Genomic DNA, 18114 nt, shown 5'->3' on the forward strand with positions numbered 1-18114 from the left:
CCAACCTCGGACTTTGGAGTTTTGTCTCGGGCATCGTACTCGGAAGTCCATCATTCATCCATCACCTGTGATAACGCGACTGAAGAATCCTGCTCCTAGGATCAAAACACGCATCTTTCTGATTGGGATTCTGCTCAATCTTCAGGTTCTTTCGAACCATACCAGGCACGTAGCCAAGGCCCTCTGCCCCCCTTCGAAGCCAGAAATGAAAAAAAAAATAAGGAAGAAACGAAAAGAAACGATAAGAAGAATCAGCATTAAAAATAAAAAGCTAGAGCAAGGTTTTGGTTACTCTTTCTTATGAGAAGATTTGTATTACTTGCAATATATGATTGCGAATGAGCGGGATATCCTGGAAAAATCAAGGAATTCTAAATTTCTAGAAAAGTTACGGACTTCTCAGAACTTCTGCTAGTACTCAGGGAAATTTCAAGCTTTCGAAAGCATAGTGCCGTTCTGTAATAGTGTGGACATTTTTTATCATAATTTTTTGTCATCCCTTCTCTGCAGTATCAAACATGTTATTTCAGAAACAGTTTTCTACTGCTCCTTTAAGACAGTAGTTGACGGAATAACAAAAAAAAATGTGGAAAGAAAGCTCTCTTAACATTTGATTCAACAGAGAAAGGAACGCAGATATTGTAAAATATTTTACAAGACATTATTGGATATGTACTTTTTATAATAGTGGATATGTACTTTATATAATAGTTGAGGTCATAATGAAAGGAAAATTCTAATATTTGAATGAATAAAGAAAGGAACATAAATATTGTAAAATCTTTTTCACTTCTTTTTTTTTAATTTTTTACTCGAGATTTCTTCGTAGTTTGTCATTAAAATACTTACTAACATATCCTCATGTTATTGTCCTCACAAACTAATATATGTTGCCAGTTTAGATTGGTCGAGCTGCTGGTGTAATAACCACAATATTTCATGTCATGCCTCCCCCCATTACGAAACACTGGCTAAACGAATCATTGTATGTTGCCACTAAAATAGTTTAGAATGGTCGAGCCTCTGGTGTGGTGACCACAGTATTTTATGTCACGGACCTATCCTCCCCTTTTACGAAATCCTGGCTACGTGCCTGCATATTGGCGCATTTTTTTCTCATGTCCAGATTCTAAACTAAATGAATAGTAAACACGATCAAATTTAACTCACGACTGATCATTCTCACCGTCAATCGATGATCTGACCTCACAAAAGACTGCACTCTTTCCACATTGTCATACATTTTTGAGATCGAAAGTCTTCTTGCACGGGATTTGTCTTCCACTTGTTCTCGGCCTTCTGAAAAAGAACTTTTGCCATCTGAAAACTTGTGCCCTGGATAGGGAATGTTCTCCATAAGCCCTTTGAAACTTTCCGTAACTCATAGTTGGGGATTCACCAAGCTTTCCACAAAATTTAATGGCACAACGTTGCTAAACTTTGGCCGTTCCATTTTCGTAACGTACCTCACACACACAACTTCAATTCAAACGCTCTGGACAATCGTGTAGCAACAGGAGCAAGTCCAAACTTGTACTGAGTCAACGGCAAAGATTAACTTAACTGCCGTCTAAAGATGAAAGCAGCAGCGCTGTCCGTTCGTTGATTAGTTGATAGATTGATTGGGGTATTAATGGGGACGATTGTCCGTTCGTGCACCGTGTTGCCAGACCTGTGTCGTGCGTGAAAAATCAGCGTCCTGGGCGAGCCCCATGCCGTAAAGGTCGCCAACACTTAGTGGCCAAGTTGTTGGTAAATGTCGATCGTCGATATAACGACGCGTCGAAGGATTGCCGGTAGTGTGCCATTGGCGATAGGGTTTCGTCGAGTCGAAACAGATATCTAGAGTCGGGGTGTTGTAGTAGCGATGACTGCATTTTGGATCGCGCTCCTTCGATTTGACGCGGAGAATCGCGAAGGGACGAACACGAACTATCACTACTTATGTGGGTGCGGTTATTATTATATATTATTTTTTCCTGACGTATTGTTCCTAAAGTGAGTTCTGGGGATCAAAAGAGTAACCCTGCCTCTACATATATCATAAAGTTAAAAATCTTGAGTATGTATGAATTTAGATTGCAACTATCGCTGATCATTAGAAAGTGAATGTGGGAGAACTATGAAATAAAGTAAACAGACGCGCGTCATTGTGTAATAACATTAAATGGTGAACGCATTTTATCTGATCCCAAACGGTTATCACGGAATATGCACGGTTAAAGAAGCACTCTGATTAAGCAAATTAAGAAGACTTTAACGATTTATCACTCTACAAGCAATCTTTCCTCCAATGCCTCCGTGGCGAAGTCGGAAGAATACGCTCCTAGAAAACCTAAGGTTGGTGTTTCGCGCCCACCTCGCGGTAGCTTTTTTTTTTTTTTTTGGCTCAGTTTAATGTAAACAATCACGTATATAGGCCATTTAACATATTTTGGGGAAGTAATGTTGTGGTTCATTGGCGTTTCGTCGCATCTCTACAACTGGTGGGCTGTTGGTGGTATAATTTTCAAAACCGACGTGCGGTCACGCGGATCGTCGATACGGGGCCTCCAATTTCTGGTGAGATGTCGCTAGTTGTCCATCGGTGGTCTACCGACTCTTTCGGCATAGGAAGAGTATACGATGGCGCCCCCGTACATATGAGTGAGGTCGATGGACCAGCCGCAAAGGGTACACGGCACTAGTCCTAAACGGCACAAGACCTAAAAATTATTTCGCGGCACAAGTCCTAAACGGCACTAGTAATAAACGACATAAGACCTAAACGGCACAAGTCCTAAAAATCATTTCGTGGCACAAGTCCTAAATGGCACTAGTTCTAAACGGCACAAGACCTAAACGACACTGGACATGAAAATCTCTTGTGGCACTACCATCGCATCCGTCCAAGAATACTGTCAATCTGTTAGTCAAAGTTTTAGATATACTGTATCATATTACAGAACCAGATTCTAGCTTATTTCTTACAAGTAATTTGTATAAATACATGTTCTATCGTTGTGAAATAAAAATAAATAAATAAATAAAGTCTATTGTTCTTTCTTGCAGTTTGCCTGATAGCATTTGTATGGTGACAAAATATTAACTACCTATCAAATGTAATTCTCAGCAGGGAGTAATCTACAACCCCCCAACACCCCCCTAACACCCCTCCAAATTTCTTTACACACACCCCTAGATGGAAAGGAATACTCCCCCAAATCCAATTGTATCAATTAGTATCATATAGGTTATTTATTACATCAAGTTAAAAAAAGGTTTAGCGTTTAGGAAAGAAGACAATATTCTTATTTATTTATTTCACTTCAAAATACGAAGCGACCTCTTTCTCATGTACGGCTTCGAGAACCACATGACCTCATTGTTTCTGGCGGTGTTTCGATCAAAACAATTGACAAAACAGACCGCTGATACCTACCCTCCTAGGCTCCGCGGTCGTTTTCGAGAAAAGAGATTGAGTGGACATCTTCGTAAGAGGACAAACTTTCTTATTCTTCCATGCCATAAATATGCGTGGTGTGGTGTTATGATAGAGAACCCTTCCTTTTAGGGACATCTCTCATTTACAGACAAATAATCGGTTCCACCGATGTCCGTTTTGAAAAATTTCACTGTATTACTTAGTTTAATAATAATAATAATAAACGCTCAAAAGTGTAAACTTACTTTATTGAACTTACCACTGCAAAGAGTTGATATTATTATTAGTAATAATAATAATAATAATAATAATAATAATAATAATAATAATAATAATAATAATAATAATAATAATAATAATAGTAGTAGTATTGCAATAGTTGCGTTACAAAATATACTGTTTTCTTGTTTGAGTTTGTTTAAAAATTATATCACTATTCTGAAAGCACACCCCTCCTTTTATTTTGAACACCCCCCTAAGTAAAAATTTCTGGCGTACTTACTGATTCTCAGATCTTTCATAATTAGATATGTGCATATGCATTTTCTGACCATGGTCAAATTAAATATATTGAAAAATACTGCTATTGATCTAAAATATTCCAAGTAATTTTCCTGTCTTTTTTCTTTCCTTTTTCCCTCCCGAATATTGCGGCCCGTTACTTTGGCGCCCGGGGCCGTTGCCCCGCTCGCTTCCTCACGGCACGGCACTGTGCCAGACTCATTACTCTTCTAACACACCTCGTATGTATATTAGCTGTGCGCATTGACGTGACACACTGTACTAGTAATAAAACTTAACTATAAATTAGGATTACATATATAAATATTAGTGTAATACCCTTCAGCTCGTAGCTTATAAAGTACCAAAAATAATATACAATATTGCAATGAGGATAGGGTACACAAAAAAGGGATGAACAGATTGCCACGACGGAAAACCGGAAGACAGAATGGAATTCGCCCGGACGCCGGAACAAAACTCTTCAATCCAGTAGTGACTCGTTCTAACATTAATTATTACTGACTAGTTTTGGATTGTATTACACACGGATAAATAAATAAGCTTAAAAGCAAATAATATATTTTGTTGATCATTTTGGTGTTTTATGACTGCGTTTCTTTTAATAAACCACCTTTCTCTATTTCAGAGAGACAGTCTTGAAGACGACGTAGAAGGAGGTAAGTTTCCTTTCCAAATTTAATCGAAAATTAGCATGTTAGAAAACATGAGGAAAAGCTATAAGAAAAAGTGAGATGAAAATAAATAGAAAATGACTAAAGCAAAAAGGGTAGTTGTAAGGAAGGTTCTATGAAAACTATAGAAGTCAGAGGGAAGAAAACACAACAGTTGGCTAGCTTATGGTATTGGTACACGCTTACCACTTTAGATAAAATACATGGATGAGAATATATTTAACCACTGACAACATACCATAAACTAATAGAAAAATGTCATTTTTAGGAAAGAGTTACCGACAGGTTCTACAATATTCAGAAAAATCTTAAATAACAAAGATTAACTTCGAGGAAAAAAAAAAAGCTCCTTAACCCATAAATCAAATTCACTATATTGTATTCGATCAGTTTTATGTTATTTGAGGTAATATATTCTGTATATGATGATTCCGATGTATAATGACGACTGTTAATTATGTATACCAACGATGATATTAAAAAGTAAATAAATAAATATTGAAGATCCATAATGTAGACAGGAAATACAAAATAAGGATAGAAATGCCGAGAGATCTTCAATGCTGAAGAAGAGTTACAAAAGATTAATATCTGATTGAGTATGCTATTGCACGCAGCAGAGATATAGACATAATAAAAAGGAGGTAAGAAAATTACTCGAGCTCTCTGAAAATTATATTTTGAGAACAATAGATTCGTAGGTCAATAAGGCTGGAAAAACTTTGAGAATAGAAACGAAAGAAAACTTAACCATAGAAAATCAAAAACAAATTAGGGCCGAGGTGGATATTATCGTATCGTAACCTCCCTCTCGCCCACAAAATTTATTCTCATTCTCAAATGGGTCTATCCGATTTGCGATGTGGACCAGACCGTGTCGCGTGATCAGGTCAAAAGTCACGTTGCATGCTAAATCAAGTTTGGAGATTCTAAATCAAGATGTGAGATATTTCAAGCAAATAACCTCCACGTGGGGCGCCCTGCGTAATTCGAAGAAGATTCATATACTTTATCATTATTATTGATTTTAATCAAACAACTTGACTTTTGACAATGTCATATCTATATTTAACCTACGTGCTATACATCGTTCTTCATTATGTCTTTTTGCAATAAACTTTCAATTAACCATCTTTTTATTATAGTTTTTGAGATTACTGGACGTCATAATGTTTTCATTGGTTTTCCATTGACATTAATGTTAATTTTCGTCTTTTTTTCTTTTTTGCTGACTTTGCTACTGCGATGAACAAATCATAACTTGTGTTTGCTTTCATTTTGCAGAAGTTTTTACCAGAAGCAAAATCCGCTTGTCTGCAGCTTGGCAACAAATTATGCCTCAATCAGCCCACAGGGATTTGGAAAGAGCCATAAAGGAAAGGCGTGAATCTTCTGTATGTAACAATATTTCTTTTCTTAAGTCCTGAAAGCAAAACGACATTCACTTAAGAGTTTCCAATTAGTATCTAAGATTTAGCTTTCTGGTGCTTTCTCACGCAGGAGGTGCTACTCAAATTCTCGAAATATATGACGAAACATAAACTCAACGTATATGGACTGTATGCAACCAATCACTCTCGAAGTAGCCCCCTTATGGCCATACAGGATGTCCCAAAAGCAATAGTGAAAAATGAAACCACACATTCCTGGCACGAAAACAAGAAAAAAGTTTATATGACATATAGTCCGAAAGTGGACATGGACGGAACTAGACAGTCTGAAATGTGGAAGGAATGGAACTTCACACTTAGGAAAGGAACTTGCCCAGACTTAGGGAAAGGAACTTGCAGATTTACAAAACCGCATTGAAGATCCGTGTGAACAGTTACGCAATACACCGGGAGTGATAGAATGCATTCGAAACTCATGATTAGCACGTTGGATAGATGTAGGAGGAGAGCACTTCGAACATCTTCTGTAGCTACGTTTATTATTAGCACGTATCATTTAGTAGGTTATAGTGCTACTCTATGTAAGATACTACGTTACAAATACAGTGCGTCGTTGTGGATTCTGACTGTTATTTCACTACATGACGCGACTAGTTACACTTACTCTTATTCCTACCCTCTCTCTGCAAGTTTCTATCTGGTATACCACTCTCCATTGTCCCCTGAGATTATGCTACCATGCTAAGCGACCTTTGCTTTGACTCCCATTGTACATGTGCGTGCAATCGTACCATGGATAACAACTTTTTTCTGTATGCTTTCCATCTTTACTGCACCGTTTCATTACCCCTGCCATACAGACAGTCAGTGAATCCCTAAATGACGTATGAATGAATATTTGGAGCAGTTATGTAACATGTATTTAACATATCAAACCGATATGATTTTTATGTCTTTCTGAACCCCCTTCCTAACTCCTATCATTATTCCGCTGGTAGGTATGAAGTTCTTTCCGCCTCACATTCGAAGCTGTCTAGCTCCGCCCCTGTTCTTTTCCGGACTGTACGTTATATAAACACTTTTTCTTGTTTTGGTACCAGGAATCTGTGGTTTCATTTTTCCCCATTACTTTTGGGACACCCTGTATGCGTTGCTCTCATAAGTTCTACCACATATTGAATAATCCTTGAAGTTGTTTTCCGAAAGCGTTTGCAGGACAGGAGCGGGTCCAGGACGGACTTATAGGGGGCGGTGAGTTGTAATACTGCTACTTAGATCTACTTTTAAGAGCTCCAAACTCTGGAATGGGTTTTATATATATAATAAGAAAGTTTCGTCTTTGGGGGGGGCGGTTGCTCCTATAGCCCCCTGGATCCGCCCCTGTTCACGGTGTTGTTATAACGTCAAGAATATATAAGAACTGAAAACGTTTCCACAATATATGTTACCAGTTACTACTTGACGTATGTTTCATCAAGGGTGCAACAAGCAGTACCTAGCGCTTACACTAATATCAATGAGCACCTCAGCACGGAGCCTCGAAACCGTAATCTTGCTTTATAATATATGCATTATTTTGAGTTTGACGAATAACTATTTGGATATTTTCCTTTGAAACATGTAAGATTTTTTAATATTGCTAGTTAATTTGCGTTTTATTATTTTTATTTCTATGTGGAAGAATTTTTTTAGTTAGATACTTCATAGTTCATATCACAGAATGAAGAATAGAAAAATTTTGAAAAACATAACTACAGTGAAAATAGTTAATTGCCCTTTATTCCGAACTGAAAACTAAGAAACAAGTCTTGTATTTTATAAAGGGGAAAAGCTAAACGAAGTTAATATTTCTAGAATTAGATATTAAAATAGCCGTGTAGAAAGAAGTATTCAGACCTACATGATGTGGAGTGTAGTAATAACAAGAGGAAGGCTAACTTGGTTTTGGCTTCCTGTTTTATTTGCAAAACAATAAAGAACTTCTTTCTTAGTTTTCAGTTTTGAACGAAGTGCAAATAATTATTTTTACGGTAAACTTTTCTTAATTTTATTTTTTTTAATGGCCGATATAGCTTCTCTCATGACCTGCCACTGAATGTGAGATATTCTAGTGGTAGGAAACTGACCCCATTCAACTGATAACAGAAAATTTAATAAGACACAGAAAACTTGATTTTAACTATGTAGGCCTACTAAACAAACTTTCTCAAATTCAAAGGGAATTCAAACGGCTTAAAAGTACAGCAATGTACTGAGATTTTTTTTTTTAATTTGATTCTGAACTTATTATTTTCACAGGTCGATAAAGAAGAGCAGGAGCGGGAAAAAATCGAAAATGGTATGTATCGTTTACTTATTATGATATGAATCATAAAATGGTACATAAAACAGGTTCTATTTTTGTTATAACATTGACTAGATCCTAATAAATTATTATTATTATTATCATTATTATTATTATTATTATTATTATTATTATTATTATTATTATTATTATTATTATTATTTTATAGCCACCAAACCACCCTTTCCCGATGATTTGTTATTTTTTTAAGTTCTTAAATACCTGAATACTACTAATTTAGCTTTGGAACTTCTTGTATACGATAAAAGACAGATGCGGGTTTCCTCGGGGTTCTTCCGTTTCCTGTTCCTTCCTTCATTCCACCATTTCATTCATTTGTCATCATCACCGTCTTCTTTAGCCTAGCCGGCATAACCGTAAGACGTGAAACTCAAAGATTTTATTTCATTTTTCTTTTTGTGCACATGTTTCTCACCACATGTCGCACTCATATTTGAAAGTTTTTAAATTTTATGTTGTCCTTTCTAACATTATCCCATATATCATTCCTCAGATCGTCTCTAATATTTATTACATCTTCACTTGTTATGTAATCTACACAATCCCAAATTACATGTTCTAGTGTTTGGTCTTCTTTCCAGGTACATGTTTGATTTGCCTTCACATTTAACCTTTTTAGATGAGATTTAAAGGGACGATGGCCAGAGAGTGCTTCCATGATTTACTTATTCAGTTTCTTTTCTTTTCTTTTTTTTTTTTTTTTCGTATTTGTATCGTTGGGATATATTATTTCAATTTTTGTCCTTTTGTTGAATTCTCCTACTCGTGTTGCCACTTCCTTTATATGACTGAATCTACTTCGTTTTTACTTTTCGGAATTTCTCCAAGAATTTCAAGAATTTTTGTTATTTTCTTCTTTTCAATCCAAGTTTTAATTGCTGGTCTTACAAGCAAGGGGCGCGATATCGAGACTCAAATTGCGCAATAAGAGTTACATATACTGAAAGAGCATCAAGTAGGTAGTAAGTTACCAAATTATTAGCTGCAGTCCGCCAGTACGGAAAAAGTTATGGGACTGTAAAGTTCAGAGCCTGGCGTACGAAAACCACACAAAACTTAGCTTTTGGCTTGTTCCTCTTTGTATTGACAAGACATAATGAACTCTGACGTATTCCCATCATAGAACATGATGTTTGACATAAGAAAATCTTTATGAGAAGAATTGTCAGTGTTGCCATCCATAGAAATTACAGTGTTGCCAGAATAAAAATACCTCGAAAAGCTTGCAAGCAAATAGTACGTGATCGGGACTTGCGTTGCACAATACGGGTTATAAAGTATATTCTGAAAGAGCATCAATCATGAAGTGACCACGTTATTAGCTGCAGTCCACCAGTAGGGCAAAATTATGGGGCTGCAAAGTGAACATGAGAGACTATGGCAAACAGAAGGAATAACCTGTTTGTGTGTGCAATAGCAAATGGTATTTGTTTGGGAAGGGAGATAGCTATGTAAATGACAGTGTTAAGGCACAGACTACAAGAATGAATTCAACGGCGTTGGATGACAGAGTTTTACGATTGGCGATGCTCGGCATTTGTGTTGTCTGTTAGTCGGTATGTCTCACGATAAATACCCAACGAACAAACCGATTCGAACCCGAATGACATTTTCACAGTTTTATCGTGAGGTCTACTTCGCGAAGCACCTTCATACTAGTGTTCTCTTGGTAGCTTTTGCACTTGTTTAAATAATATTCTGTAATGTTAATACAAGTATATTATAACTACTTTGATTCTTACAATCTAAATAACGTATTATGTAAAACGTAGTTCCGTGCGAACCACGAAAACATGATGTCACAAAACACCTCTGTGTTCACTCTTTCATTTGCTGCAAACCAAGCTTTTCGCGGTATTCTTATTCGGGCAACACTGTAATTCTATGGAGGGCAACATTGACTATTCTTCTCATACAGATTTTCTTATGTCAAACATCATGTTCTGTGATGGGAATACGTTAGAGTTCATTATCTCTTGTCAATACAAAGAGGAACAAGCCAAATACTAAAATTTTGTGTGGTTTCCGTACGCCAGGCTCTGAACTTTACAGTCCCATAACTTTTTCCGTACTGGCGGCCTGCAGCTAATAATTTGATAACTTACTAACTACCTGATGCTCTTTCAGTATATGTAACTCTTATTGCGAAATTCGAGTCTCGATATCGCGCCCCTTGCTTGTTAGTACTTGGCAACGTATCGGCTCTTCTTGCACAAGCACTTGTAGAGAGACTACTGAAATTGTTATCATTACTCCCAATGTTCTTATTAGTACACCTCTTTGTACACTGTTTATAGTTTGTCTACACTTCATGTTTACAAACAGACTGACACCATATACTAGCACAATAATTTGGAACTGGCTTGATCAAGGTTTTAATGTAGATTTGTAAGGTTATTTTTTGGGGGGATCTGGTAGTCTCTTCTTGCTATGGTCAGTAGTCCATGCGCCACGTTTTTGCTTCTATTGGATATTTCTTCTATGTGTTTTGCATAGTTAACTTTGTCGTCGATCCCCACTTTAATTCTAGATATTTTAAGCATTAGATCTCTTTGTATTTTTGTCCGAAAATTGTGTATTTAGTTTTAGTTTTCGAAAGTGTCAGGTTATTTCTTCTACACTAATTCTGTAATTTTCCTAGTATTTTATTTCCGTTTCTTTCTAATTCCCCTCTTGTGGGTGCTGGCATTACAATTGCAATATAATCGGTATACCGACCACTCCTTCAGTTTCTTCTAATTTATCCAAATAACTGAGGCATGACTCGACCATGATATCTCAGAATGTAGGTCCACATATGAATCCCTGTGGGTGTCCTTTTGTACTTTGAATAGTTATCTCCTTGTTAGGTAAAGTATATGTTATTTTTTGGTCCGTGCAGTAATTCAGCATGAGTTTCTACAATGCTCTCGGTATTTTCATTTTTTAAATTGTTGGAAGAGCGATGGCCACTATAGGTTATCAAAGGCCACACTTATATCTATGTATATCACTGCCTGGTATTTTTTTTTTATTTTACCGTTTTCCATCAGTTCCAGTAGCCTCCTGATGGCTGTTTCTGTACTTCTTCCTTTCCGAAAGTCGTGTTGCAAGATATCTTCTTAAAATTTTCTGTATTTGTTTATTCTTTTTATTATTACTTTTTCGAATAATTTACCGATTCAATGATTTACCGAACAATGATTTCAATTTTGTAATAAAAAAAACTACGTTAGAATCGAAAGCCTTTCTGTTCAAAATCTGTATGTTAAGAGGTTAATTTTATTTTATTATTTGAGTTTGCTAACCAATTACTCCAAACTACATATTTGTGTGTGTGTGTGTAATTATTCACAAATTTCGTTAAACACAACAATGCCAATACTACTGTCACGCAGGCAAGTGATAGCGCACTTAGCGACATCTTTTAGCGTGAATGTTTACTATTAAAATTACCGTCAATGACAGAGACCTTCCCCGTTTATTATAAGGAATTCTCATTACCCCCTTTCCTCCTACAAACATCATTAAAAACGCATTAGGCAAGGTTACATTCCAGGATAACTTGATGTATAGACTCATTAATATAGTATATTTTCTTTCATAATTAGAATTTAATTGAGATTTTTAAAGCAAAACTACTTTTAAAGTATTTTAAAACCTAATCTACTTTTTATACTTAAACTATTTTTTTCAATTATAGGTTCATCAAGTACTATTTCAGAGGAGAAACCAGACAGAAAAAGTCAAGAACTCCACGAAGAAAACGAGGATGAAGAAGGCATGGTAATATAATGCCTTCTAACGAATATGAAATAATAGCAGAAAGTACACGAATTCTGAGAAGGAGAACATGTCACGTATCTAACAGCAAGTAAATCTCCTGTTATGTGCCTATTAGAAACTAAAGGTTTTACAGATGAAAGAACTAAATGAAAATATGGGTCTCGTTTAATATAACAGCACGCAACTAAAATCACAATGAACAAATAGCATTGAGCAACGTATAAAGGAACGTCTAATTCTATGCATTTCAAAGACTTAACCACAACAATATTTTAATAGAATGGACTTAGTAAGCATAAAAATTTGATAATAAATTCAAAAAATTGGATATTGTGAATATGTAATTAAATGAAACTTGACGATAGTGTTTCGACACTGCCGGAAACGAATTATGTGTTAGAAACTCACAACTATAATCTTTAAGTTGATGATGTCGATGTGTAAAAAGTTTGACTTTAAAGAATGTGCAAGTACTTTTCATATTTGATATGTTGGGAACCAAAAAAAAAAAAAAAAGGCACATATACAGAAACCTTAAACTTGTCGTGCGGCTTCATAATACACTTTTTCCTATTACAGTGCCCTCGCATATTTCGATTATAATTGTATTAGGAATATTATTATAGAAACTGCGAAAAGTTATCCCATCTAAGTTGTTCTTTATGTCAAACGAAGGGCGAAAAGCACCTTCTTTTTCAAGTTTAAAATACTGAAAGATCGATAAATTAGTTATTGAAGTGAAGTGCCCAGCATAAAAAAGGGACATTTTTGTTAAATATTCAAAAAATGTTACATGAACTAGTTTAAACTCCATATAAATATTTCTATTTTTGAACTGCACGTACACAATGGATCCGCTCACCCCCCTTTACGACATCCGGCTTTATTTACTGAAATGTGCTATTTAGTTACTAGTAGTCCAATGATATTAAATGTTGAGCCCATCGTAATTATATTACACAATTTTATTTTAAAACATATGCAGTGTTATCCGGTGCAAGGGTGTTGTGCTTAACAAAAAGCCTTGGAACAAAATGCGAATAATCATGAAAAGATTCTATAGTATAATATTTTTTAAAAAAATCAACAGTATCGTGGAATCATCTCGAAGCAGAGAGGAATATTCTAAATATGTATATTTACATATGCAATAACTTCTTTGGCTTTATAAAGTATGTGCATCTTTCTGAAAACTACAATCTCTATTTATTACATTTTATTGCATAGTTTTCTGAAATGCCATTCCTTGTAAGCTAAAGGATAACGTACTCACGCCAAGAATAGACCTTGGTACAACCTAGTTTTGAATGTAATAATTATTATAGTTTTTACCTACCCATTAATTATGTTTGAAATCATTCATCCTTGTTTCCAAAATCCTTGTTTCTTTTGTTACTATCCATTCGTCAAACTTTCATTTTGGTGCTTGTACGAAATGTTGAAAAAAAAAAATATTTCGATGTGTAAATGGAGTACTTAAAAGAAGTATATGTTGTCCCTCTAGGATATCATGGATGGTCTTACCCAGGGACGTATGAAGGAATTTATTTCGGAGGATCCAAACCTTTTCGGCGGTTCAAATTCAATACGAGGGTAAATTATATTAAAATTTGTAAAATCATTCCTAAAATTAGACTACATTTACAGAAAAGCTGGAATTTCTGAGCGGTCTGGTCTCCCAAAACTAACTCCCTGCATACGTACTTGGTCTTAACACTCCACTTAAAATACTTTCGAACAATTTGTTGATTTGGAAAGTACGTTGAAAATACTACTGCCACGTCAAATTTGTTCTTTGTCCATAGAAAATGTGTATTTCTAAAGTGTGTTTTACATATTATATTTCGCCGTTGATACTAATTGTCTTGTCAAACCAGAAACAGAGAAATTAAACGCTTTTTCCTGAAAATTTTGTAATTTATAAAAGTTACTGATTGCCAAAGACAAGCAGTTCCGGCAAATTAAACACCGAAAAATACCAGTCAAAATGTAAAATAAATTTTTAAAATGGTAGATTAGGCTCCAAAAATGACTACGTTCATTCATTTTTATATCAATTTGCCAAAGTTTACATTAAATGCGTTAATTTATATTAAGAATTGTAAATAGCACTAATTAATAGTATGGATTTGAAAATATCAATGGGCCTAACCAAAACACATCAAAACGGAGAAAAACACGGAAAAATTGTAAATCATAAAAATATTAATATCACAAAACTGCAAAGAAACTACGTTAATAGATACAGTGATCAAAAGCTATGTTTAAAAGACACTGTTCATAATTGATAAATCCTGCCTTGGCACTTGATCAAGCAGTCATGCGATACAAGACGTAGTTCAATTCTGATTGCACGCTAAAATAAGCATTTTCTTTAGGTTATTCACGCTCAACTGCCAATGTGACAAGATTATAGTTGAAGCACGACACAAAATTTATAGCAATACAATCGAACTTTCTACATATTTGATTTGTCAAACAATTATTTATCCCTCTCCGATGAGGAGCATTAAATTCCATAGCTCACAGGTGAGCTGCGTTCTACGATAACAGTGAGCAGCATGACTTGTATTTTAGGTAGAAAGGTAAACAAAACTTAAGAGGTAACCACGAAATTGTAAATATGGTCAAGGATTACAATAATTACATATCTATTCACGCTTTCCTGTAAAAATGGCAATAAAATGGTATTCAGTCTTTACGAATTACATACCAGATTTTGAAACATTATTAGAGCAATATTTCTCGTACGAATAATTGTATATAACATTGTATATATTCCTTATCTGGATCAAAAGCTGTGATAATAAAACAAATAAACTTATCTTTCTGTGTATGATTTCCCACATCTTAATACTTGATCATGTGCTTCACAAGTTAAGATTGTAAAAATATACAAGTAATTCTATTGATTATTAACAACTTAATATTTATCGATGTTATCACTGTGTTTTACATGATAAATTAGCTAAAATATATAAATAACGTTATCTACAGCTCTTTTCCGTCAAAATGCACTATATAAAGAAAATACTTCGCATTATATTAGATTAGTAATTCCCAAAGAAAATACTTCGCATTACGTTAAACTAGTTATTCGCAAAGAAAATACTTTGCATTATGTTAAACTAATAATTTTCAAAGAAAATACTTTCCATTATATTAAACTAGTTATTGCCAAACAAAATGCTTTGCATTATGTTAAACTAGTTATTTTCACAACCTTGGTTTACCTGCACGTTTGAGTATGAACTATTGGGAATTAGTGTGACTGAGAAACTGAGGCATCTTGCGTATATAATAAGGCTTCAGATTATATAACAGTTTTTATTTACTTAATGCAACAAGTAACTGTAAAAGATTTTGAGGTTTGCACGAGAAGAAAATATGGTGACCGTCAAAATAGTCGAATTCAAAATTTCAACGGATTTTGAAGTTTCTTGCCCCTCACATATCGAGCAAGGGGTGGCCCTCGCAAAGGCCACTGTAGTGTTTTCTTTTTCTTCTCATGGTCGTGTATCTGCGCTGTTTTGTGTTGTCTCTGGATCTGCGAGGGCAACTTCTGCTACCTGTTCCGTAGCCTACCTAAGAGCAGATGGTTTATTGCAGTCTTTCTGTGGGTTGTTCTGCATCGGCAGTATACTATTTTTCTTCTTGCACTGATGACGTCAATGCAAATACTGGAAACAGTCCTAGCATGGGTCTAGCCGGGCTTGGTCTCTTGGTTCTTCCACTATCGTGCTTGTTGTTAACGATGTTATTAGCATGATGATGTTATTTGGATTTGGTGAAAAGACTATTTCCAAAGGTAGTGGTCCAGTAGATTTTATTCTCATTATGCTTATAAAATTTAATTTTAGTTTTTCAAGGTTGGTGATGACCTCTACATACTAAGTTCTATTGGAACGCCTCTAATGGGGTATGCGTATATTGACGTCCATTGCTCCTGTCTTATGTTTTCTTCTTGTTTTGCATGGTTGACTGTTTGTTGTGTTCTGTCTTCCCTTCTTGTGACAACCTGCGCCTTCTGTTTGGTGATTGCTACTTTTGTCATCCTTTCCTTCTTCTAACTGCAATTCTGGGATTGATAAGGGCCATTGTTTGATTATAATGCAAATTAATCAAACACAGTCTCATCACTTTATCTTACGAGCCAGGGTTCTGTAAGAGCTAGTTTGGTCTCCATTACTCTATATTTTACATGTAGCTGATATTCCCCAAACACCACCACCAATTATTGTTTGTAGATGACACAGCCTACCTTGCTCTATGTTGCTCCCAGTAGATATTATAAACGTAACTTTACAACCAGCAATTGATAAATTTCTCAGTTGGTCCCTCAAATGGACACTGAAGCTAAATCCATTTAAAATTCAAATGATCTTGTTTGCCCTTAACGCAACAAATACTGTCCAACACGATAACCTCACTGATTACATCTCACACTTCTAGTTTCACAATTATGTTTGCAAAATAGTTTAAGTATCTTGGTGTCACTTCGATAAACAACTCACTTGGAATATACTGTACGTCGACGAATCAATTGGTTGCGCGATTTAGGAGGGACCAACTGGGGCTTCAGTAAAATCGTATTTTATACGTACAAGTTTTTTGCTCGTTCTGCTCTTGGACATCCGCTCCGCCAAAGTTTTATGACAGATTACAGATCCTCGAACGTCATATCTTGCGTCTTGCGTACTCACTACATGTACGAACTCCAACACACGAAGTATATCGCCATACAACTACCGCTATCGCCTCCATTGTCGCTACATTTAACACCGTATCAATGCTGCTCACCTGATCCTTCATGAGCTCTTAGATCAGACTCCAGCTGTACCACATTACGCATATTCAGTAGTCAATGAACTTCTTGCACTTCATAAACGTAATCACGCCACTGCTCTCTACAACCCACGTTGTTGTATTTAACATCTCCATCTGCACATCTATTGTGCAAAATTTCATTACTATGCTCCTTTGTTCTCATTAACGGGGTTTCCATTGTCTCAACCCGCTCTGAAAATCCCCAGAGCAGAAGATTAACACCCTCGTCTCAGCTAGCATCGTGTGTCCTTATGTGAACAGCACTTCATTGCTACCATCACCTCAACTCTCACCGCATTCTTATGTAGTAATGGCAAATTTCTTATATCCACTCCTAATACCTTTTCACTACACTTAAATTGATATCACTGACCTAAAAGGTGTTGCCTTCTGTGCCAATTACAAAAGGAACATATTTGTCGTTGCTCATACTAAGATGTGGAAAGGATTGTGCATCTCAAATGATAGTGTGATTTACATTATAAGTGAATTAGTGGGGAGTAACAACAGAGACATTAGAACAAGAAGTTTGAAGTACACGCTTTATGTCTATTGTTTTTGCAACTATAGTTCAAGGCGTGCAGTAAAAGAATATAGATTATAGTACCCTGATCGGCGCGTGCGCAGTTACTATCTGAACGTCCCCGGCAGCGCAACCTTGAGAAGAGGGCTGCGGTGGTTCAGTGGTAGAGCGTTCACCTCTGGTGCTTGGGGTCCCGGGTTCGATCCCAGCCTCCGCCAAGTGAACTTTGTGGTGGACAAACACCGTGTGCGTGGGTTTTCTCGGGGTTCTCCCGTTTCCTCACACTTTCTTCATTTCATTCATTTCTCATCTTCACCGTCTCTTTTAGCCTAACCGGCATAACCGTGGGACGTAAAACTCAAAGATTTCATTTCATTTCATTTTTTTGCAACCTTGAGAAGGAAGACAATATTGAAGTTGAGGGAGACATTTTCGCACATTTATTGCGATCCCTAACGCAGTAAACACTCAGGACTACCTTGCAGATAAGAACTGAAAGACGTAAAGTGATTTTCTTTCATTCGTTGTGTCCTAGCATGCAATTGGAGTTGTTCTTAGCACTGCCATCTCTTGGGAACCAAAAGCAACTACATATGTATGAGAAAATACTTCGTTCTTACTGA

General features: G+C 35.9%; 1 protein-coding gene across 2 annotated transcripts in view; it reads left to right on the plus strand.

Moving 5' to 3' along the window:
* Positions 1–14965, plus strand: part of LOC145690750 (uncharacterized) — a 36652-nt gene extending 21687 nt beyond the window's left edge. For both annotated transcript variants that reach the window (XM_081765966.1, XM_081765967.1), the window contains exons 5-8: positions 4575–4605; positions 5905–6014; positions 8310–8349; positions 12059–14965. In XM_081765966.1, the coding sequence (XP_081622092.1) occupies positions 4575–4605; positions 5905–6014; positions 8310–8349; positions 12059–12150 (273 nt within the window). In that variant the 3' untranslated portion in view covers positions 12151–14965. The remainder of the gene's footprint in view (positions 1–4574; positions 4606–5904; positions 6015–8309; positions 8350–12058) is intronic.
* Positions 14966–18114: the final 3149 nt, after the last annotated feature.

This window comes from Thermobia domestica, chromosome 7 (genome assembly GCF_964235325.1).
Source record: "Thermobia domestica chromosome 7, izTheDome1.hap1.1, whole genome shotgun sequence".
In the NCBI taxonomy this organism is placed as follows: domain Eukaryota; kingdom Metazoa; phylum Arthropoda; class Insecta; order Zygentoma; family Lepismatidae; genus Thermobia; species Thermobia domestica.